This window comes from Onychomys torridus, chromosome 7, assembly GCF_903995425.1.
Source record: "Onychomys torridus chromosome 7, mOncTor1.1, whole genome shotgun sequence".
In the NCBI taxonomy this organism is placed as follows: Eukaryota; Metazoa; Chordata; class Mammalia; order Rodentia; family Cricetidae; genus Onychomys; species Onychomys torridus.
Window position 1 is genome coordinate 53,238,293 of NC_050449.1, and position 23,092 is coordinate 53,261,384.

Genomic DNA, 23,092 nt, shown 5'->3' on the forward strand with positions numbered 1-23,092 from the left:
TATGTATGTTGATGTTTTGCCTGCGTGTAGCTCTGTGTGAAGAGTCAAAACTCCTGGAACTAGAGTTATAGACAGTTGTAATGAGCTGTGGACACCAATGCTATGTGGATGCGGGGACTCTAACCCTCATCCTCTGGAAGAGCAGCCAGTGGTCTTAATTGCTGAGCTGCCTCTCCAGCCCCTAATTCTTTTTTTTTTTTTTTTTTTTTTTTTAAGATTATTTATTTATTTATTATGCATACAGTGTTCTGCCTGCATATATGCCTGCAGGCCAGAAGAGGGTACCAGATCTCATAGATGGTTGTGAGCGACCATGTGGTTGCTAGGAATTGAACTCAGGACCTCTGGAAGACCAGAGGTTCTTAACCTCTGAGCCATCTCTCCAGCCCGACCTTAATTCTTTTCTTCTGAGTCTAGTTAGAGTATCATTATAAGCTGAATTCTGAAACCATTCTCCTTTTTTTTTTTTTTTTTTTTGAGCTGAGGATCGAACCCAGGGCCTTGTGCTTGCCAGGCAAGCGCTCTACCACTGAGCTAAATCCCCAAACCTAAAGATTGTATTTATTTATTATGTATAGAGCAAGGTGGCCATGTCGTAGGAGTCTTTCAGAACAGCTGGGAAATTGTGAAGTGGACATTGTATTAATGTAATGTAAGGTAAGTGGTGTATAGCTAGTGACCCTCAGCTCCTTAAAGAATTCTCTTCAGATCAGATAAGCAGCACTCTCTGCACCTTCCTTTTTCGATTGAGATGAGGCCTCATGTAACCCAGGCTGGCCTTAGACTCACTCTGTGCCAAGACTGGTCTGGAACTCTTGATTTTCTTGCCTCTACCTCCTAAGCGTTGGGATTATAGGTGTATACCACCATGCCCATAACCTTATATCATGTTTAAATTTTCCCCTGTTGACTTGAAATATAACCTAAAGTATGTTCTCAGTGTTTTTGTGTTTTATTTATGGGTTACCTGTGCTGATAGACATTTATTTCATTTCCCAGAAAATTACCGTTGAACTTAAATGAGGCAGTGCATATTAAAATTACTCTTGGTGAAAACTGTAAAATGAAAACTACTAGATTTTCTCCCAAACCCTGTTTTGATCCATACGTATTCCTTTATATATAATTTTCTGTTTTTTTCACTTTGACATTATATGTCACTTTCCATATTTTTACACAATTGATATTACAAGTTTTGCATTATCCAAATAAACTTAATCCTTCATTTGAATAGTGAATTTGAATGTTAGAGGCTACTGCTCTACTTGAATATCAAAATAATGAAGGAAATAGAGTTTATTTGGGTGTATTTGGCTCTTGAGACTCAGACTTTTAGGAATTTAGATTACAAAGGATATTTATGTTTTAGAGTGTTACACTGAAATGCTACATGTTATGATGTGTTCTCTTAAAATAGGAAAGAGAAATCTATCTTTAAATGGCTCAAAGAATAAGGGACTTGATTGGCACATTTAGAAGCTCAATGGTAGAGCTTGTTTGTTTAAGGCATAACTGCATTTATTGGTACAGATGTATTGATAAGACCTTATTGTATGTATTACTTTAATTTTTCTGTTATTGCAGAGAAATTGTTATGCATTCAGGGTAGGTGACTGTCAGCAGTTTTAGATCTGTATCATTTTAGTTTAGCAGTCTTGTATTTTTTATTGTTTGTTTTGTTTTTTTGTCTTTGTTCTTTGAGACAGGGCCTCTCTAGGTAGTCCTGGATGTCCTAGAGCTCACTATGTAGACCAGGCTGGCCTGGAACTCGGAGATCTTTCTGCTACTCTCTCCTGAATGCTGGGATTAAAAGCATGTGCCACCATACCTGGCCTGTTTGTTTTGTTTTGTCTGTGAGCCACCATGTGGTTGCTGGGAACTGAACTCAGGACCTTTGGAACAACAGCCAGTGCTCTTAACCTCTGAGCCATCTCTCCAGCCCGGCTGTTTGTTTTTAAAAAATTCTTTCTAATACTTGCAGCAAAAGTATAGCTTCTCTGTGACCATTTTGTGTAGGAAGAATGAAATAAACTAGGTTACAGCTGATTTCCCTTTTCCTTCTATACATGAAGGGTGAGGTCAGGCTAGTTAAAAATTGTATCAGTTGAAAGTAGATGAATTTTAAAGGAGAACTTAGTGCTTTAATCAGAAGTTCCACTATTTTTTTGTGCCATAGGAAAGTTCATTTCCCCCTCCTATGTATTGATGTATGTGAAATGTGTTCTCTTTCATGAACTATTTGGCTTTTACTCAGCATTGCTCTATTGCAGGTAAAACATGGGCTCTTCTGTCCTGTCTAGTGATGAAGATCAGCTAGCATGCACTCTTGTTGGGGTTTCTACAGAATGTTTCTCTACTTACTTTTTTCTTTTCTTTTCTTTTCTCTTCTTTTCTTTTCTTTCTTCCTTCCTTCCTTCCTTCCTTCCTTCCTTCCTTTTTTTTTTTTTTTTTTTTAAGCTGAGGATCGAATCCAGGGCCTTGTGCTTGCTAGGCAAGCGCTCTACCACTGAGCTAAATCCCCAACCCTTACTTTTTTCTTTATTGCTATTATTATTAATAGTTTTTAAAGACAAGTTTCTCTGTGTAGCTCTCCTGGAACTTGCTGTGTAGGTCAGGCTGGTCTCAGAGATCTGCCTGCCTCTGCCTCCCAAGTGCTGGGATTAAAGGCATGTGCTACCACTGACCCATCTCTTATATCTCTTTTTTAATGTTCATATTCTCTGTTTTCATTTATAGATAGGAATCTTTTTTTTTTTCTTCTCCATGTATCCCAGGGTGGGCTTGAACTCACTGTGGTAGTCTAGGCTGCCCTTGAACTTGGAACAGTTCTCTAGCCTCAACTTCAGAAGTGCTGTAATTTCTGGCATGTGCTATATCAGCCTGTTTATAAGGTTCCAGAGGTCTAACCCAGGATATCATCTGACCTCCATATACATGCTTTGCCACAAGAGTGATTCCCCTCCAGATAAATAAAAAGCAAATAAATGTAAAAAACTACAAAAGAAAATGGGGCTAGAGAAGGCTCAGTCGATAAGGTGATTACTGCTCTAGCAGAGGATCTGTGTTTGTTTCCCAGCATCTTTGTCAGCTTGTTCACAATTGCCCATAACCCCAGTCCCAGGGGACCCAATGCCTCTGATCTCCAAGGTCACTGTACTCTCACATGCCCAACCCCCACACATAGTTTAAAATAAAAGTTTAAGTTAAAACAGGTTCTCCAAGTGATTCTGCTAGAGGCTCTTGCTTGGAAATTCCACATGCAGTTTTTAGCTGGGCAAATTTTTTGTTGTTGCTGTTGTTGTTTTTTGTTTTTGGAACTTGCTCTGTGTACCAGACCAGCCTTGAACTCAGAGATCTGCTTGCCTATGCCTCCCTAGTGCTGGGATTAAAGATATCTTTAATTTCCCACTTTTTAGGCAGTTTTGCAAGGACTGTCATGCCATTAAGATGGAGTTTTAATTTAAAAAAAAATTTTTTTTTTTGTAAACTTTGAAACCTAAAGCAGTGACTAAAAATACAGTAAGACTAGAGGGGAGTGCATCCAAGTATCTTTATTATTCAGGAAGGGAGTAGAACACAATTTGCTGAGTAAAGCATTGTTGGGAACCTGTAGGTAAAACAGCTGAGCTGTAACTGAACTTGGCTCATTGCTGGAACTCACAGGCCAACGTGTAGAGAGCTCTCCTGTTAAAAGAAGATTCTGAGCTTAGTTCTTGGGCTGTAGGAACAACTGTAGGGATTAAATTATAGTTATTCAGTGCATCTCTTGGTGTGCAGTATAGGGCATAGCCTCACTATTTGTAAGGTGTAGTTTGCTGCTAATTGTTGCCAGAGACCAGAGGGTCACAACTAGAACTTGGTAAGTGTGTTCGCTCTTACTACTGAGCAGAATCTGCTGGTTGAGATAACTGCAGGAAATAAAGGGAAACGGAATACTGGCTACTATTACAATTTTAAAAAAGACTTAGGTGTATGAGTGTTTTATCTGAATTTATGTACATTCGTGTGGGGCCCTTGGGGGTCAGAAGAAGGCATTGGATACCGTGGGATTGAAGTTATACAGACACTTGTGAACCTCAAAGTGGGTCTGGGAATTAAACCTGGTTAGTCTGGAAGAGCAGCCATTGCTCTTAGTTACTGAGCCATCTCTCCAGCCCCTAAAGTTAGTAGTTTAAAGGCATGATTGTGGTAGTATTGTTTTAAACAAGCAATAAACAGATTTGCAATAACTATTTATCTGAAAAAAATAACTGCATAATAACTGTACCCACAAAGCTAGATTCTGAAACATATAAAACCATATAATAAATGCTGTGGAAGATACAAAGTAAAAGTAACCATAAGAGCAGTTCAGTCTGAATGACATTAAAAACATTAGTCTGAAAATATTATTAGGCTTATCAGGCTTCTCAAGGATGAGCAAGGAAGTATTTGGTCTTAAAACAATTAAGAAATTTAAATGGGCACTGTAAGATCAGGTGCATATGGAAATTACAGACTTTAGAAGTGAAAAATACAATGTAATTAAAAAGAAAAAAACCACAGCATAGTGCTCACAAAAGGGAGATAATGTCAATAAGATGTCATTTTTTTTTTCTTTTTAAAGTTTTTTTTGTGACAGAGTCTCAGTATTAGATCAGGCTAGCTTTGAACTTGTAGTGATTTTCCTACCCCTGCTCTTCAAGTAGTGGGATTACAGGTAGTGCTACTTTGCCCAGCTCTGTTGTCAGTTGTTTACAATATTGATATGTAAACTAAGGCAAAATGCAAGTTGTCATAAATTCTCCTTCTGCATGCCTTGGCACATGCACACAAAATACATACAGAAAAAATATAATTAAAACATGAGCCACTGGTTGTTAGGAAATATATTCTGCATATCCAACTGAAAATTGATTGATAACCATAATAATATGTAAAAAAGCTCATTCAGATTGATAAGGAAAAGACAACTCATAAAAGAGAAATAAATAAACCAGCAGCTGAAATGGCAACTGAAAGGATTAGAGTAACTCAGACTTACTAATAATCAGAGATGCAAAATAAAATGAACCAGTCTTTAAAAATCTATTTTGGGGCTGGAGAGATGGCTCAGTGGTTAAGAACACTGACTGCTCTTTCAGAGAACCCAGGTTCGAGTCCAAGCACCCACATGGCGGCTCACAACTTTTTGTAGCTCCAGTTCCAGGGGACCCAACACCCATGGCAAAACACTAATGCACATAAAATATTTAAAAACAAATCTATTTTGACTGTGAGGTGCATACATGTGTGCGTGCATGTGTTTTTTTTTTTTTTTTTTTTTGTGTGTGTGTGTGTGGGGGGGTATGTACTACAGGACCCATATGGAGGTCAGTGGACAACTTGAGGGGGTTGGTTCTTTTGTTCCATCCTGTGGTTTCCCGGGCATCAAACTCAGGTCATCAGGGTTGTGGGTAAGCAAATTCATCCAAATAGCCAGTCACCAGACCTCTTTTCATACTTTTAGATTGGTAGAACCACAATTCTGACAATATTAATGCTTGGTAAGGAGGCAGGAAAGTTTGAACTCTTTCACACTTGTCAGTTACATCTATTGTTCCGACAACATTTTTGTTTTTGTTTTTGTTTTTTGTTTTTTTGTTTTTTTTCGAGACAGGGTTTCTCTGTAGCTTTGTGCCTTTCCTGGAACTCACTCTGTAGACCAGGCTGGCCTCGAACTCACAGAGATCCACCTAGCTCTGCCTCGAGAGTGCTGGGATTAAAGGCATGTGCCACCACCGGCCGTAGTATCTGATTCTTTTTTTTTTTTTTTAATTATATTTGTGTTTTAATTTTACATATCAGCCATGGGTTCCCCCTGTCCCCGCCCCCACCTTTCCCCCCAGCCCCTCCCCTCCATTCCCATCTCCTCCAGGGCCAAAGACTCCCCTGGGGATTCATTTAAACCTGTACAGGCAGGTCCAGTCCCCTCCTTCCAGGCTGAGCAAAGTGTCCCCTGTGTAAACCCAAGGTTCCAAACAGCCGGACAAATATTCAAATGAATGGAAGCACATGAATTATGAACCAAAGGCTGTGGAGCCCCTAGCTGGATCAGGCCCTCTGGATAAGTGAGACAATTGAATAGCTTGAACTGTTTGGGAGGCACCCAGGCTGTGGGACCAGGACCTGTCCTTAGTATCTGATTCTTAATAGGTATCCCCAAACTATTTATTTCACTGCTGTGTGTAAAACCCAAAGAAATGTTAGCAAAGATAAATGAGGATACATATATGAGAACTGTAACATTACTGTTTTAGTGTAGTATTGGAAGTAGTAGTAGTATTCACTAAAAGGACAGCGTTATGCACTTGGTTATGATTTGGCATTACTGAACTTGAATGCATCAGCACACTATTAAGTATAGTATGATACCATTTCTTAAAAACAGAAAATGGTATTTATATAATTTTATGCAAACTTATCTAGGTAATAAACATGTATCAACATGATACCAACCTCATGATAATGGTTATGTCTGTAGAGAACAGCAAGTGTATAGCTGTTTCAAACTTGTTGACTTTGAGCAGTGGATACGTGGCTACCTTTTATGTATTCCATCATCTGTTTAAAGGCCATCTAGGATAAAAATAAAGATAATCTTTTGATCAGAGGTCTTTACAAAGAGTGTGGTAGCATAAATTGAATTTTTTTTTTTTTTTGAGCTGAGGATCGAACCCAGGGCCTTGGGCTTGCTAGGCAAGCGCTCTACCACTGAGCTAAATCCCCAACCCTGAATTTTTTGTTTTAAAAAAATAGGAACTAGTGAGCTTTTTATTAGTTTTAGAAAGGATATAACATATATAAATATATAAAAGGATATATGTTTTTTCTGCAGATAGTAGCAGGGTAGAGAAGAGATAAAAATAAATTGTGAAGTAGAGAAACCATTTGAAGGAAAATTTTTTTGGGGTAAGTTGTGAACATTTAAATCATCCATCTGGAAGTAGTGTATGTGGAATTTTAGAAATTATAAGGATATAAAGGATGGAATCAAGTTGATAAAAGTAGACTAGTAGGGGGCTGGAGAGATGGCTCAGTGGTTAAGAGCATTGACTGTTCTTCCAGAGGTCCTGAGTTCAATTCCCAGCAACCACATGGTGGCTCACAACCATCTGTAATGAGATCTGGTGCCCTCTTCTGGCGGGAAGGGAGACATGCAGGCAGAACACTGTATACATAATAATAAATAAATCTTAAAAAAATAGTAGAACAGTAGCATTGAAGGACATGTAGGGGGTTAGAATAAAGTTTGTAATGGTACCTGCTTGTATAATCTTGTCAACTTAATAAGTTCAGGGCGTGATCTTTGAGTTGCTCCTATTAAATCATCTCTGTTTTTTGACCACGAGGAAGGGAGCAGAGAGCCAGAATTCCTTGAAAATGTTTAAATAGTAGGTTTCTTATTGTTTCCTTGCTTAAGACTTTTAATTTCTGTTTTAGTGAATTTCACAAAACATTTCTTCCTTTGATGGCATTCTTTCTTGTTTTTGTGTTGTCATTAAGCAATTTTGTGTATAAAATTAGCTTTGTGTGATTATTCTGTCCTCTTAATTCAGGCTTTAGTGAGATTCTTCAAAGATATAACAGAAAAATAATTTGCTTTTTCTTTTTGGGTTACTGAATAACAAAACAGCAATATATGTATTTTTGTATATTATTGTTTTTAGAAAGTACCCTGAATTGGACAGTAAAACTTAATGTTATATGGTTTCAGTGAGACCATTTGCAAAATGTCTCTCCCTCTGGTTGAAAATAAGATCTCATGGAACTCAGGCTGACCACAAACTTACTAGATAGCTAATGATGGCCTTGAACTCTTTTATTTTACTGTCTCTACCTCTCAAATGTTGGTATTGTAAGCATGTGCCACCGTGCTTTACTTAATACTTGCTCTTATAAAGGGAATTGGGATTTTGTGTTCAGAAAGCCGCAGTCAATATGCTTGTTAAGGCTTTCATTTTTGGGCACAGAAAACAATATTCAATGTGACTGCTCAGTGTTTTTGTCTTTTATGTTCCAGTTCTTTTGCCAAGAAAATGATTTGCCCAGTCCTGAATGCATACTGTCCGTTCTGATGGGACAAGATCCAATATGAATGTAAGTGATGGAGGAAGACGACGCTTTGAGGATAATGAACATACATTACGAATATATCCTGGGACAATTTCAGAAGGGACAATTTACTGTCCAATTCCTGCCAGAAAAAACTCCACAGCTGCTGAGGTGATCGACTCTCTTATAAATAGACTTCACCTAGACAAAACAAAATGTTACGTTTTAGCAGAAGTAAAGGAATTTGGTGGAGAAGAATGGATACTCAATCCAACCGACTGTCCAGTTCAACGAATGATGTTGTGGCCCCGAATGGCTTTGGAAAATCGCTTGAGTGGAGAGGACTACCGCTTTCTTCTGAGAGAAAAAAACCTTGATGGATCAATTCATTATGGTAGCCTTCAGTCATGGCTACGGGTAACCGAAGAACGCCGCAGGATGATGGAACGGGGTTTTCTTCCACAGCCTCAACAGAAAGACTTTGATGATTTATGTAGCTTACCTGATTTGAATGAGAAAACTCTCTTAGAAAACCTACGGAATCGCTTTAAGCATGAAAAAATTTATACTTATGTTGGCAGTATTCTAATAGCTATTAACCCGTTCAAATTTCTTCCTATTTATAACCCCAAATATGTCAAAATGTATGATAACCACCAGTTGGGAAAACTTGAACCCCACATATATGCTGTGGCAGATGTTGCTTACCATGCTATGCTTCAGCGCAAAAAGAATCAGTGTATTGTGATTTCAGGAGAGAGTGGTTCTGGGAAGACACAAAGCACAAACTTTCTTATTCATCACCTTACTGCCCTCAGTCAAAAAGGATTTGCTAGTGGAGTAGAACAAATTATTCTTGGAGCTGGACCAGTACTTGAGGTAAGATATATAATATAACAATTTCTCCCTCCCTCTCTCTCTCTCTCTCTCTCTCCCTCCCTCCCTCCCTCTCCCTCTCCCTCCCTCTCTCTCCCCCTCCCCCTCCTCCTCCCTCCCTCTCCCTCTCTCCCTTCTTCCCTCCTTCCTTCTTTTCCTCCTTTTTTTTTTTTTTTTTTTTTTTTTTTAAAGACAGAGTCTCTCTGCATAGCCCTGGCTATCTGAGAACTCACTATGTAGATCAGGCTAACCTTGAATTTACAGAGATCCACCTACGTCTGCCTCCTTAGTGCTGGGATTAAAGGCCTGTGCCACCACATTCAGCTAGAAATATTTTTCTTAAATCTTCAAGAAAGGGGCTGGAGACAGCCCGGCGGCGGCGGCGGCGGCGCACGCCTGTAATCCCAGCACTCGGGAGGCAGATGCAGGAGGATCTCTGTGAGTTTGAGGCCAGCCTGGTCTACAGAGCTGCTAGTCCAGGACAGGCTCCAAAGCTATGGAGAAACCTGGTCTCGAAAAACCAAAAAAAAAAAAAAAAAAAGAAAGGGGCTGGAGAGATGGCTCAGAGGTTAAGAGCACTGCTTGCTCTTCCAAAAGGTCCTAAATTCAATTTCCAGCAATCACTTGGTGGCTCACAACCATTTGTAATGAGGTCTGGTGCCCTCTTCTGGCCTGCAGGGATACGTGCAGACGGAACACTATATATATAATAAATAAATAAATCTTAAAAAAAATCTTCAAGAAAAACTTGATAGATGTGAGAAGATGAAATAAAAGTATAAGAATAGACATCATTTTTAGTGACCAAGGGAACCTCTAAGATGGTAAAGAAACAAGGCAGGTGTGCTGTTTTTGGAAATGGTTCTTATAGGGTTGTTTGTAACTCAGTGATAGAGCACTTGCTTGGTGTGTGTACGCCATGGATTCTATCATTAGTATCATCAAAAGAAAAATCAACTAAAAACCATTTCTTTTAGAATAGCAGTCTATCTCTTTACAAAGGTAGTAGAAGTGTTTGTATTGGGCTTTACAAAGGGAGAAGGTGAAAAGTGGAACTTAATGTAATGTGATACTTCTGGAAATAAGATTTCTTCAGGAGTTGTGACTAATAGTTTTGTTACTACTATTTTGTTTCATGACTTCTGAACTAATATTCTAAATACTGTATTCTTTTTTTTGCATGGAATCGTATAATCCATTTTTTTCTGTGATATAATTAAATTAATATGTGCCTACACATATTAATGCTCATAGATTTTCTTTGAGGTTTTTTATGCTTGTTGAAGCACTATTTTCACCCTCAGCCTGGTAAATATCAACTTGACTTTTCCCTTTTATTTTTTGCTCTCATGCAGCCTCACATTCAAGCACAAGTCTGAGCTCTTTCCTGAGCATACATATATTCTGACATTTGTAACCCTCTTGCATGCACACTAGCTTCTATGTGGACACAGTCTTTAAAAACTCTCCAGTCCTGACTTTCATATCTTTTCTAGCCCATTTTATACTTGTAATTATGAAGTCCTCCCCCCCCCCTCCATTATTAGCACCTTAAGTATTGTTTTGGAGTAACAAACATGGTGATAGTGAGTATGGAGAGGCTGTTCTCAGTGAGTGATCAGTGAGTCAGTTTAGCTTTTTCCAGGGAAATGCTGGACAGGCTGAATTGTAAACAGTGCTTTGGAAGTACCTCATCTCTTGTTCTAGTGGTGTCTAGAATACTTTATATAAAAAATTTATATAAAATACTTTATATAAAGATAGATTATATAATTGTATTCTATGTCTAGGTTCTTTTTTTTTTTCTTTTTAGGCATAGTGTTGACTATTCATCATTGATTTTGTTTCATTCATTCTTTTTTTCTTTTTAAAATATGTAGCCTAGGCTGGCCTTGAACTCATGATCCTCCTGCCTCTGCCTCCTTCAGCAAATCCTATCGGCCGGTTTGAAATAGGGTCTCACTGAATCTGGAACTAGTTGAAATGGCCAGTAAACCTCAGCCTTCCTCCTCTCTGCCTACCTGCTGTGTTGGCGTTATAAGTGCTGTGTGTCGCCACACTGGGTTTTTACAGGAGTGTTGTGATCTGAATTCAGATTATGCTTGCACAGCATGTGCTCTTAATAACTGAATTATTTTTTTAGTCCTATATATTAGGTTGTAAAAATTGAGGTTTATTTCAATGAATTAGTATAAAGTGAAAATTTACTTTTTTTTCCAGCTTTTTCATTACTTTCTTTTATTCTATCTCAAATTTCAATGATTCTAAACATATAAATCAATTGCCTTACTGTTTTTTCTTTAGTTTTCAAGCAATGTTTTAAAATTACTTTAAAATAAAAACAATATTTATTTTGACAGGCCTTTGGAAATGCAAAGACAGCTCATAATAACAATTCAAGTCGTTTTGGCAAGTTTATTCAAGTAAATTACCAAGAAACAGGCACTGTACTTGGGTAAGTACTGCTGCTTAGAAGCAATAGATTTTGGTACATATAAACATATATGTATATATATATATTAAGTACATTTGTCCATACATACATGTTTGGTACATACACACACGTATGTATATTAAGATCTATTTTATTTTCTGTATACCATATGAATGCAGTGCCCTTGGGGGACAGGAGAAAGGGCATCAGATCTCTTGGAACTGGAGGTACAGATGGTTGTTAGTTGCCATGTAAGAGCTAGGAATGGAACCCAGATCCTTTAAGAGCAGCCAGTGCTCTCAATTGTTGAGTTATATTGCCAGCCCTGAGCATATTTTTATTTTAGTTATTACTCATTTCATAAGCTATGTATTATATTGGTATCTACATAAAAATTGTTTTCTCACTTTTGGTGGGTTTAAACTGAGAAAAATTTAAGACTAATTATGGCTATTAACATCCTTAATTTATATTTGCTAACTGTTAACAATTGCATGTATTTATGTTTATATTATAAATTTTTAAAAATGTATTTTCAAGTCAGAAAATGGCCTTTTAATTATTGTATTTCCCAGTATAATCACACTTTTCTACATATCCACATTAGTATTCTCCCAGTCAAGGTATTAACTTTGGTGCAGTAAAAATCCTTATAGTTCCTATGATTAGTCATCTGACTGTGCTAGCAATGTATTTTATAGATTAAAAAATTAATAAGAGTATTCTTTAGACCATTTTCAGATTCACAGATTCCCCTGTCACAAACATCTTGTGTTAATGTGCTCTGTTAAAAACTGATGACAGTTTGTTGCTGCTTTTTATTAATTGTGAAATCCATAACTTGTACTAAAGTTTGCTAATTTTGTTGTATATCCTGTTGGTTTTGAGAAATGTAGAGATGCTATTTACATTTAATACATCAGCAGAGTTTTACTGTGTTAAAATCTTTTGTGTTTGGATTATTTAGTCCTGCTGCCCTCCAGATTTTGGTACCTATCTCTATACCACCTTTCCAAAGTATCCAATTAGAATCATTGTGTGTTGCTTTTTCAGGGTGGATTCTTTAGGCTAACTGTGTACTTAAAGTTCTTTTATAGCTGTTTCTTGCTTCATTGATTTAATGTTTAAATTTGCAATTATTTTAGAGATGATATCTTTGTACTTTTTAAAAGTACTTAAATTTTTTGTGTATTTGATTGAGGTTTTTTTTTTTGTTTTTTTGTTTTTGTTTTTGAGTTTATTTTTAAGTATTTTATTATGAGTGTGATTTTTCTCTTACATTATGTTTTTCTTACTGCTTATTGTTTGTGTGTATGTGAAGCTATTGGTTTTTATGGTTTTATATCTAGTGCCTTGATGGATGGTTTGTTCTTTACTGTTGTTGCCTTGATTGTTCAAGGCATATGACAATACTTGTTAAAGATTAGAACCTTACTTGAGACTGGCCTGACAGTCTACCCCAGTCCCACTGCTGGCCCCAGCTCTTTGCTCCTGGTTTTGCTAAGAACAGCAAAGACTCCCACCGGTTTGAACTGAGCCACTTTGTCAGGATGGACTGTCTCCTCAACCATGAGTTAAAACAAAATCATTCCTTCTTCCACTGTCTGTCTTCCCTTCCTTTCTCTCCCTCCTTCCCTCCCTCCCTTCCTCCCTCCCTCCCTCCCTCCCTCCCTCCTTTCCTCCCTTCTTCCCTTCCTCTCTTCCTCCCTCCCTCCGTCCCTCCCTCTGTCCCTCCCTTCCTTCCTTCTTTCCTTCCTCCCTTCCTCTTTCCCTCCCTCCCTCCCTGTCTTCCTTCCTTCCTTCTTCCCTCCCTCCCTCCCTCCCTGTCTTCCTTCCTTCTTCCCTCCCTCCCTCCCTCCCTCCCTTCCTTCTTCCTCCCTCTCTGCCTTCCTTCCTTCCTCTTTTCTCTTCTCTGTAAGGTATTCTGCCTCAGCAGTGGGAAATGTAACTAAGTCAACTTTCCATCACTGTGACAAAATACTAAAGATAAAAGAGGAAAGATTTTATTTTGTTTTACAGTTGCAGAAGTATAAACCCATGATTAATTGACTCTGTTGTTTGTTGTCCTGTGGCATTGAAGGCGTTATGAGATAGACCACGTAGTGGCTAGAAAGCAAGCAAAGAAGAGAGAGCGGGAGCAGAGGAGCCAGTATCCTCTACAAGGGCACATTTTAATTACCTAATTTTCTTGCACTGAGGCCCAGTCTGCTTCCTATTAGCATTATAGACTGGTGATTCAGTCTTTAGCCTATAGGCCTTTGTGAGGGATATTTAAAAGCTAAGCCATTACAAATATCACTGATATTACTTTTGTCTTTTAAGTCAATACCTTTTTCTCCATTAAGTAAAACTCTAGCTCAAGAGCTTTTATTGTATTAACTAATTAAGCATTGATTTTAATTGTTTTGAGTTTATGTTAGTATTACTTATTAAATTTTACCAAAGGTATTTATGGGATCTATATAGATAAACATGTTTTCTGTCTGATTTTTTTTTTCTCTGATACTGAGCTCTTTGGAATTCCTTGAAAAATAGTTTCACTTGGTCAATACAAACACACTGGCATATATGCATATGCATACAAATTATTATTTCTCTATTTGATGGTTTTTATTATGATTTTTGTATTCCTATTATTAAGTAGATTGGTCTCTACTTTTCTTTTTATGCTATTTAAATTATACCTCAGTCTTATTTACTTCTGCATTAAAAAAAAAAAAAAAAAGGCCAAAATTATGTGTATACAACCTCTCGGCCTGTCTATGAAGAACCTAAAACCAGTGTCATCAGCAACCACAAAAGTTCAGGAGAGATGTTCATTGGCAGTTTCTTAGATAATTTCTTTTCTTGATTTTTTTAGACTTAACAGTTTTCAAAGGCTCAGTTGCTACTTTTTCTCTTTAAAGTAGGAGTTAGGCTTATAGTTGTGTTTTAAAAGAGAATAGAAATAGGTAAAGTCATGTACATTGCTTTTCAACCTTGAAGATAGTAGTGTATATCTTCATTGATTAAGATAGTTTTGTGAGTTAGATGTCTAGTTTGTTTTATTGAAGGAAATGCAGGCTCTCCTGTTGAATACCTAAAAAGTATAAACATTTTATTCTATAGTAAAAACCAAGTAAACAACATATATATGTATTGAGCATTATTAACTTATTTTTTTATTTATTAAAAATATATATGGGATGCATTTTGAGTATCAGGTTTTATTCTAAATATTGAAGATAAAAGACATAAGCATGTTCTTTGCCTTTGTTTTCATTGCCTTTTTGGGGAAATAGATATTTACGTAAGTTGATTGTAGTAAATGAGCAAGAAAAAGTGGTTATAGCATGGTTATAATGGTCAGTTTGGTCAAATTGAATATAAAGTTATTTTTTAATTATCATCTTGACATTATGAAGCAAATTTTAGATAATTTTATTTGAAAAGTCAGATATACATAAAAATAGAGAAAACACTTAAATAGATCAAGGACATCCTAGATAGATTCAACAGTATTTAATTCACCTGTCCCTTCTTTTTCTCTTCTGGTTTTAAGTAGAATTTCAGACACATGTAATGTGCTCAGCATTGTGGTGAGCAGGTAAATGTAGTAGCATAGTTTGACTAACTCATTTTCTGAACTGATAACTTTTGTACCAGTAGAACTCATGGATTGGGATGGAAAAAAAAGAGATGTCTAGGAAGGAGTAGAATTGAAAGTCAATCTTTGTAGTGAAATCAGACCTGGGTTCATATTCATAAGATGATTGTGTGGCTAATTACTAGTTTATGATTTTGTTTTTGTGTTTATTTTATAGGGATTTATTGTGTATTTACTTTTGATAGAGTTCACCTTCTTATCTCATTCTCCAGCCATTTTATGACAGAGATAGGTTTTTGAGAATTTAACATGGATAATGCTAATATCTATAACAATTATAATGATGAATGTACTTCTGTTATCTGGAGAATGCTCCTTTATACTTTTGAACTGTCTAAAGAAATAAAATCTACCATGTATTAAATTTTATTATTTATTTATCTAAACTAATTTTTTCTGAAAAAATACTGTCATGTAATTCTTTTTTTATATACCATCTTTATTGACAGATAATTCACATAGTATATAATTTTCCTGTTTGCACAATTTGATAGACTGTAGTCCAGCATCCTCATAGACCTATGACACCATCACTACTTCTTTTTTTTCAATTTCTTTCTTTCTTTCTTTCTTTCTTTCTTTCTTTCTTTCTTTCTTTCTTTCTTTCTTTCTTCTTCTTCTTCTTCTTCTTCTTCTCTTTCTTCTCCTCCTCCTCCTCCTTCTTCTTTTTCTTTTTTTTTTTTTTTTTTGAATGCCAAATGCTGTTTATTGAAGGAGGGAGGAGGTCTCAGGCTTACAAAGCACAATGGGAGAACCCCGGAGGGCAGAAGTTCGCTTCCGATGTTTTACAATCTTGCATCTAAGCTGTCTAAACCAATTTTTATTTTTTATGTCAACCAATTTTATTTTCTTCCAGGGCCTATGTTGAAAAATATCTACTGGAGAAATCTAGACTTGTTTATCAAGAGCATAATGAACGGTAAATATTTTTATTTGTATAATTAGATCAAATTTACAGTACCACACAGATTCTCTTTTAGATTCTTTGTATGCTGTGACCCTTAATTCACTGTATATCATGCATAATTTTTATATGTAACTACTATTTCTTTTTTGGGCAGAATGCTTTTTTTCCTTTTAAAGGCATTTAGGAGATTTTTATTGGATATGCAGAACTGTATTCTTTCTCAGTTCTAGATAAATTGAGAACAGGAAAGTGGTTTTTCATGAACTCATTCTTCCTAGAGCCATCTGTTTTTATAAGCTATGGGCCTTTCTTACATTTCTTAGTGTTCTTCTCATTTGAAAGTAGTAATAAGCTAGGTGTGGTGTTTCATACTTCTAATCCATGTACTTGGGAGGCTGAGGCTGGAAGATTACCATGAGTTCAAGGCTTGCCTAGGGTATGTAGTAAGTGCCATGTCAGCTTGGGGCTATAGTGTTAGACACTTTCTCCAAAATCAACTACCAACAAAATGAGTTTTCATAAAAGCTCTTAATTCTATTGTCATATTTGAGGTACATGGGACTTTAGAAATGAAACATGTTACATATTTCAGATGAAGAAACCAAATTTTGCAAGGTAAATTAATTGCTTCATGTGTCAGTATATTAACAATAAAGTTATGACCCAGAGTGTGAGGTTAAAAATCCCTGAACTCTTATATATACACCTTGGGCATCTTATTTTTCTTATGTACTTAAAATCTTTCTGTGTGTGTTTCAAGGCCTAAATGAAATGAAAGGTTTTCTATTTTTAAAAATATATCTGTATCTATTTTTTCTTTTTGTTTGAGACAAGGTTTCTCTGTGTAACAGACTTGGTTGTGCTAGAACCTTTTCTGTAGACCAGGCTTGATCTTGGACTCACACACAGAGTTCCACTTGCCTCTGCCTCCTGAGTGCTAGGATTAAAGGCATGTGCCACCATACCTGTTGGTTTTACTTATTTATTTAGTGTTTTTTTTTTTAAATGAAGGGTGTTACTCTGTAGCCTTTTCTGTCTTGGAACTCAGGTTGGTTTTATTTTATTTATTTATTTTTTGAGCTGAGGATCGAACCCAGGGCCTTGTGCTTGCTAGGCAAGCGCTTTACCACTGAGCTAAATCCTCAACCCCAGGTTGGTTTTAAATGCATAGCAATCTGTCTGCCTCTGCTTCCTGAGTGCTGAAAATAAAGGTGTAGGACACCATATCTGGCCTTGAAAGACTAGGACAGGATTAACATGGTCCTTATATGTAATAAAAGCTCAGTAATTAATGACTAACTACATAATGAAAATGAAATATGGGCAGGATTAGGTTAAAAATTAAGTGTGTGTGTGTATGTGTGTGTGTGTGTGTGTGTGTGTGTGTGTGAGAGAGAGAGAGAGAGAGAGAGAGAGAGAGAGAGAGAGAGAGAGAGGAGAGAAAGTAAGGGGGCCAGAAATAAGAGATCTTTATTAGAGATGTTTGAATACATAGAGAGAAGGCTGTAGGTATACTCTGTAGAACACACACACAAAGCTCTGGCTCATGCTATAAGCAATCACTGATTTTTTTGAACATTATAATGGAGCAGTGGGGATATATAACTTTGATTTCTTGGGTTAAAGAATAAATTGGGGCCAGGCGGTGGTGGTGCACACCTTTAATCCCAGCACTCGGGAGGCAGAGGCAGGTGGATCTCTGTGATTTCGAGGTCAGCCTGGGCTAGAGTTCCAGGAAAGGCGCAAAGCTACACAGAGAAACCCTGTCTGGAAAAACCAAAAAAAAAGAAAGAATAAATTGGAAGTGACAATACAGAGTTTACAAACTGATTGTTATTTTGATTGCTTTATTTGACAAGTGTGTGTATGTATTCTCTGTTTATGTGTTGCTGGATTTGGTTTGCTGTTATTTGGTGTGAATTTTTCTGTTTTTGTTCGTAAGATATAATGCTCTAAGGCAGTGGTTCTCAAACTGTGGGTTATGACGGGGTTGCCCAAGACCATCAGAAAACAGATATTTGCATTGTGATTCATAACAGTAGCAAAATTACAGTTATGAAGTAGCAATGAAAATAATTTTATGGTTGGGGTCACTACAACATGAGGAACTGTAAAGGGTCGCAGCATTAAGAAGATTGAGAACCACTGGTCTAAGATTTACCTTTTTGGTCTAATCTATATTTCCTTAGAGTGAGATAAAGGCTATTCCTCACTGTAATTTCTTGCAAAAGCTTCTGAAAGATTGAGTCACCTTAACAGCATAGTCATATCTGGTTTTTGGTTTTTATTCAGAAAAAGTTTTGATTACTAATTCAAATACTTGAGTGGTTATAGAGTTGTTTGAATTTTGTTTTTTGGTTGAATTTAGTAGCTTGTGTTTTGCTAGAAATCTGTTCATTTTATGTGGGTTATCTTAACTTGATAATAAATAATACTGTGTCATAGCCTTTTTCATTTTTTTAAGTTTGGCTATGGTGTTTTTCCTCTCTCATTCCTGACTTTTGCTTAGTCTGTTTTTATCAGTTTAAATACAGGTTTGTTAATTTTGTATATATTTTCAGAGAACCAGTTTTTAAAATTTCATTGTACTCTATATTACTCACTATTTATTTGTTCTCTAATGCTTGCTGTTGCTTTTCTTCTGCTTGTTGGGTATAGTTTATTCATTTACCCCCTTATTTTTTCTTTCTTTTCTTTTTTCTTGGTAATTTATTTTAGTTTCTTTGAGACAAGGTTTTGGTCTAGCACAGGCTAGCCTGGAATTTACTGTGTAGCCCAGGCTTGACTTGAGTAGTTCTCTGTCTCAGCTTCTTGAGTGCTGGGATTATAGCATGAGCTTCCACATCTTGCCACATAGTTTTGAATTTTGAGAATTTCCATCATTGGTTTTAATTTTATTGCACAGTGGTTAGATTTCATTTGACTATGTTTGGGCTTGTTTTATTGTCTAGCAAAGCTTCATGTCGACTTGAGAGGATGTATATACTCTTGTGTTCTATAGATAAAGTGGTAGGTGCAGTTGATAAATAACTTACTGGATTTAATTAGCTGCGAGCTCTTGATTAACTTTTGGAGCCCTGAAAGAGTAATTTCAGCAAATTTGTGAAGTTTTTTTTCTTTATTAGTATTAGAGAAGACCATTTTGAAAGTCCCCACTTTCTCATTTTTCTGCTTCTGTCTCCTCCCTGTTTTTGGTATTCTACATTCTATTTTTAGGCATACTAAATGTTGAATTTGTCACATTGCCTTAAAATTGAAGTAAATCAATTTATTAAGTAACATGTTCTTAGTAAACAAAACAAACAAAAAACTAACCAGAATTAGTCATGTTTATTATATGTTTTGTTCCCAACAGGAACTATCATGTATTCTATTACCTCCTCGCAGGAGCAAGTGAAGAAGAGAGGTTAGCATTCCACCTTAAACAGCCTGAGGAGTATCATTATCTCAATCAGGTGAGAGTTCACGAAAAGCATTTTGAAATGTAGGTAATAATTCGATTTCAGTTACTGAAAAAAGTTTTTTAGTGCTTTTTTCCCTCAAGTCAGATAATGGATATTAACCAGTGCCTTTATGTAGTTAGTCTAAAATTTAAGTGTTGTAACTACCAAATGTAAAAATGATTATCTCCTTTATACAAGTGGTAAAAAATTAAATATGTTTTCTATGCATTTGTGAGATTCTTTTAAGAATATTAAGCTGTTTCATAGTACTTTCCTGATCAGAAAAATGTTATATTCTTTCATTGTGACTTATATACCCAGGATGTTAAGTGTAACTGGTGATTCATGCTTACCTATTACCAAGAGATTGCTTCAAACTTGATTTGCATGTTTTGTACTCTAATGCACACATGTCTGCATACTGTGATACTAACATAGAGTATCACTGTATAATTTAATAAACAGCCCTCTTAAACATTTTGTAGGAAGCCAGTCATGGTGGCTCATTCTGGTAATCTCAGAATTTGGGAAGCTGAAGCAGGGAGGATTACCATGATTTTGAGGCCAGTTGGTCTATGTAGTGAATTCCAGGGAAACTTGTGCTACCTCATGAGTTTCTGTGTTAAAAACAAAACAAAATAGAACAAAGTGTCAAGATGAAATTGATTTAGAAAATATATCTTTCTTTAAAATTCAGAATTCAGCCTTAAGCTTCCATAATGAGAAATGATCTTCACAAATTTTTACAATATTCATTTCTCTATTTTTTTTCCTCCTCATTAAAATCCCATACCCAAGGGGTTGGGGATTTAGCTCAGTAGTAGAGCGCTTGCCTAGCAAGCACAAGGCCCTGGGTTCGGTCCTCAGCTGGGGGGGGGGGGAGGGGAATCCCATACCCATTGGGCAGTGGTGGCACGTGCCTTTAATCAGCACTCGAGAGGCAGAGAGCCAGGAAAGGCAACAAAGCTACAGAGAAAACCTGTCTCAGGGGGAAAAAAACAAAAAAACCCAAAAAAATCCAAATCCAAGTAGTGAAATTGTTACTATATTGCTACTATAATAGATCATTTAAAGAATAAAGCAATCTCATTTTTTTGTTTGAGGCAAAATATAGTATTTATGGAAAAAAGGCCTTTATGGCAATGAAAAATATCCATAGGGAATTTTTTTCATTTAATTTACACTTGAGTGCATCAAAATTATATAGTAAAGATGATGAAAGTAATACTATGGACTTTTCCTCAAATGTACAGTATACTCTACCTGCTATTTTTTAACTTTAAAACTTCATATTAATATAATATAAACTACCTTAACTTTGTGTTAATAAATCTAGAACTTAGAAGTTACAGCACTTTCTGTTTGAATGCTAGAAATTTTTACTGCACAAAATTAAGTCTGTGTGTGTGTGTGTGTGTGTGTGTGTGTGTGTGTATGTATATATATATATATATTTTAATTTTTATTTTCCGGAGCTGAGGACCAAACCCAGGGCCTTGTGCTTGCTAGGAAAGCGTTCTACCACTGAGCTAAATCTCCAACCTCAAGTATGTTTTTTAAAAATTACTAATTCAGCTCCAGAGTGATTATTTTCTTTAAATAGGTGGTAACCACTTATAAATGAGATGTTAAATTTTACTGACTCAGAATATTATATTCCTGAGTTTTGTGTAATGAGTGGCTATGGCATACATACATAGTGTCAGTACTTACAGGATAAGGAACTTAGTGGTTAATACAAATAACATAGCCACTGGACATTGACATGTATAAGTTTAATAGAATAATATAGGATCTCCCAGAATCTGAATATGTATTTAGTTTTTATTAGTGCATATTGCTGTGCAAAATAACTGTTCTTTGGATAGAAGTCTTGCTTTCTGAATACTGCATCTCAGAGATCATTACATAAGTATAATTCCTACCTAATAAATTCTACCTAACTAATCTGCCTTGCTTTCAGATAACAAAGAAACCCCTCAGACAGAGCTGGGATGATTATTGCTATGATTCTGAGCCGGTCAGTACAAATACCTAAATATTTTTTGATCCTGTTAAAGGGACTTCACATTGTTCATTTTCATCTATCTTGATCAGTCAGCATGAAGATGAGCTGATATACCAACAGGGCTAGGAAAGAGTATCACTAGTTTTTAGTTACTTGGAATGATTGATTGGTATATAATAGTTGGTTGCTTATAGACCAATTTATTATTTTTATATATTAAACCTAATGTTTAATCTTCATTTAACATTTACTCTCACAAACAGTGAATAGATTACCATCCCTGATTGCCTAGCACTGAAGTGGCTCTGTTTCAACTCCAGTATTTTTTTTCCTTTGAGGTTTTTATTGTTTTAGTGCAGTGTGAATGCTAACCACAGTCTCTCATCCCTAGCTTGATAATTATTTCTTAAAATTAATTTTTAGAGAGCTAGAGAGATTGCTTAGTGGTTCATAGTGCTTGCTGCTTTTCCAGAGGATGGGAATTTGGTTCCCAGCACCCAATGTCAAGTGGTTTATAACTTGTCTGTAACTGCAGCTCCAGGTAATGCAGTGCCACTTCTGGCCTCTGAGGGCACACACCCATATTCACATGTATATGCACATATGAGTATAATAAAAATTACTTTTTAGGAGCCATGGAGATAGCTTATTGGAGGAAATGGTTCTTGCACAAGCCTAAACACTTGAATTCAGATTCTTTTTTTTTTTTTTTTTTTTTTTTTTTTGAGTTCAGATTCTTAGTACCCATATAAAAGCTGGGTGTGGTGCAGGTCGGGTGTATAAAGACAGACCTCAGGGGCTCTCTGGCTAGATAGTCAAGCTTAAACAATAAGTTCCAAGTTCAGTGAGAGAACCTGTTGCAAATAAATAAGGTGGAGCGTGATAGCGGCTGACATCTGATGCCATCCTCTGGCCTTCATGTGTAAATATATGCTCCCTGTATTGGTTGTTAATCTTTTTCATATAATGAGTATCTGGGTTTTTTCCCTCTGATTTTTTTTATACTAGTTAGAGAAACTATAAAACTTCTACCTTAAAAATTTCCTCTAAATTATTGAAATTATTCCTCATAAAGTATTTTATGAAGCTAGAGAGATGGCTCAGAAGTCAAGAGCATTTTCTGCTGTTGCAGAGGACCATGTCTTAGTTCTTAGCCATGTCTGGCAACTATTATTCTAGTTTTAGGAGATTGTATGTCCTCTTCTGGCCTCTGAAGGCCCAGCATTCATGTGTACATACCTATACACAGGCACATGGACATTACACAGAAATGAAAACCTTAAAAAAAGACTACTAGAGGTTTTAAATTGAATTACATAAAGGCATATATGGTAGAAAATGACTGTTTAACTGTTTTATTTTATGTAAGTACAAATTTGTAATTATAAAATGATGACAAAAGCTTTTCTTTCAATCTGTAGTTTGGTCACTTATAAAAGGCTGAAAGCATAGATACATCTAGCTGTATTTATTAACTAATTAATAAATTTCTTAAATATTCTTCCTATACATATAACATGCCTTAATCCTTGCTTTAAAGAATCACAGCTTTCTCATTGCATGTTATTATAAATAATACTGATTGCAAAATTGGTCTATGCCAGAGTTGTGAAGCATCATCATGTGTGGGTGCTAGTTTTTTCTTTCAGACAAAATTTAGTTATATTACCATCTCATAATTTAGAAGTTACTGGTTTCAGATTTA

At 36.1% G+C, this 23,092-nt stretch overlaps 1 protein-coding gene and 1 non-coding gene across 9 annotated transcripts in view; one reads left to right on the top strand and one right to left on the bottom strand.

The window, feature by feature from the left end:
- Myo9a (myosin IXA) overlaps positions 1-23,092 on the top strand; it is a 218,134-nt gene that overhangs the window by 43,802 nt on the left and 151,240 nt on the right. For 7 of the 8 annotated variants that reach the window (XM_036191772.1, XM_036191771.1, XM_036191773.1 and 4 more), the window contains exons 2-6: positions 8,042-8,952; positions 11,310-11,404; positions 15,886-15,948; positions 19,292-19,391; positions 21,343-21,399. In XM_036191772.1, the coding sequence (XP_036047665.1) occupies positions 8,077-8,952; positions 11,310-11,404; positions 15,886-15,948; positions 19,292-19,391; positions 21,343-21,399 (1,191 nt within the window). In that variant the 5' untranslated portion in view covers positions 8,042-8,076. The remainder of the gene's footprint in view (positions 1-8,041; positions 8,953-11,309; positions 11,405-15,885; positions 15,949-19,291; positions 19,392-21,342; positions 21,400-23,092) is intronic. The other variant, XM_036191775.1, reaches the window with a different exon arrangement.
- Trnaa-ggc lies at positions 473-548 on the bottom strand. The gene has a single exon. It is a non-coding gene; the product is annotated as a tRNA-Ala (tRNA).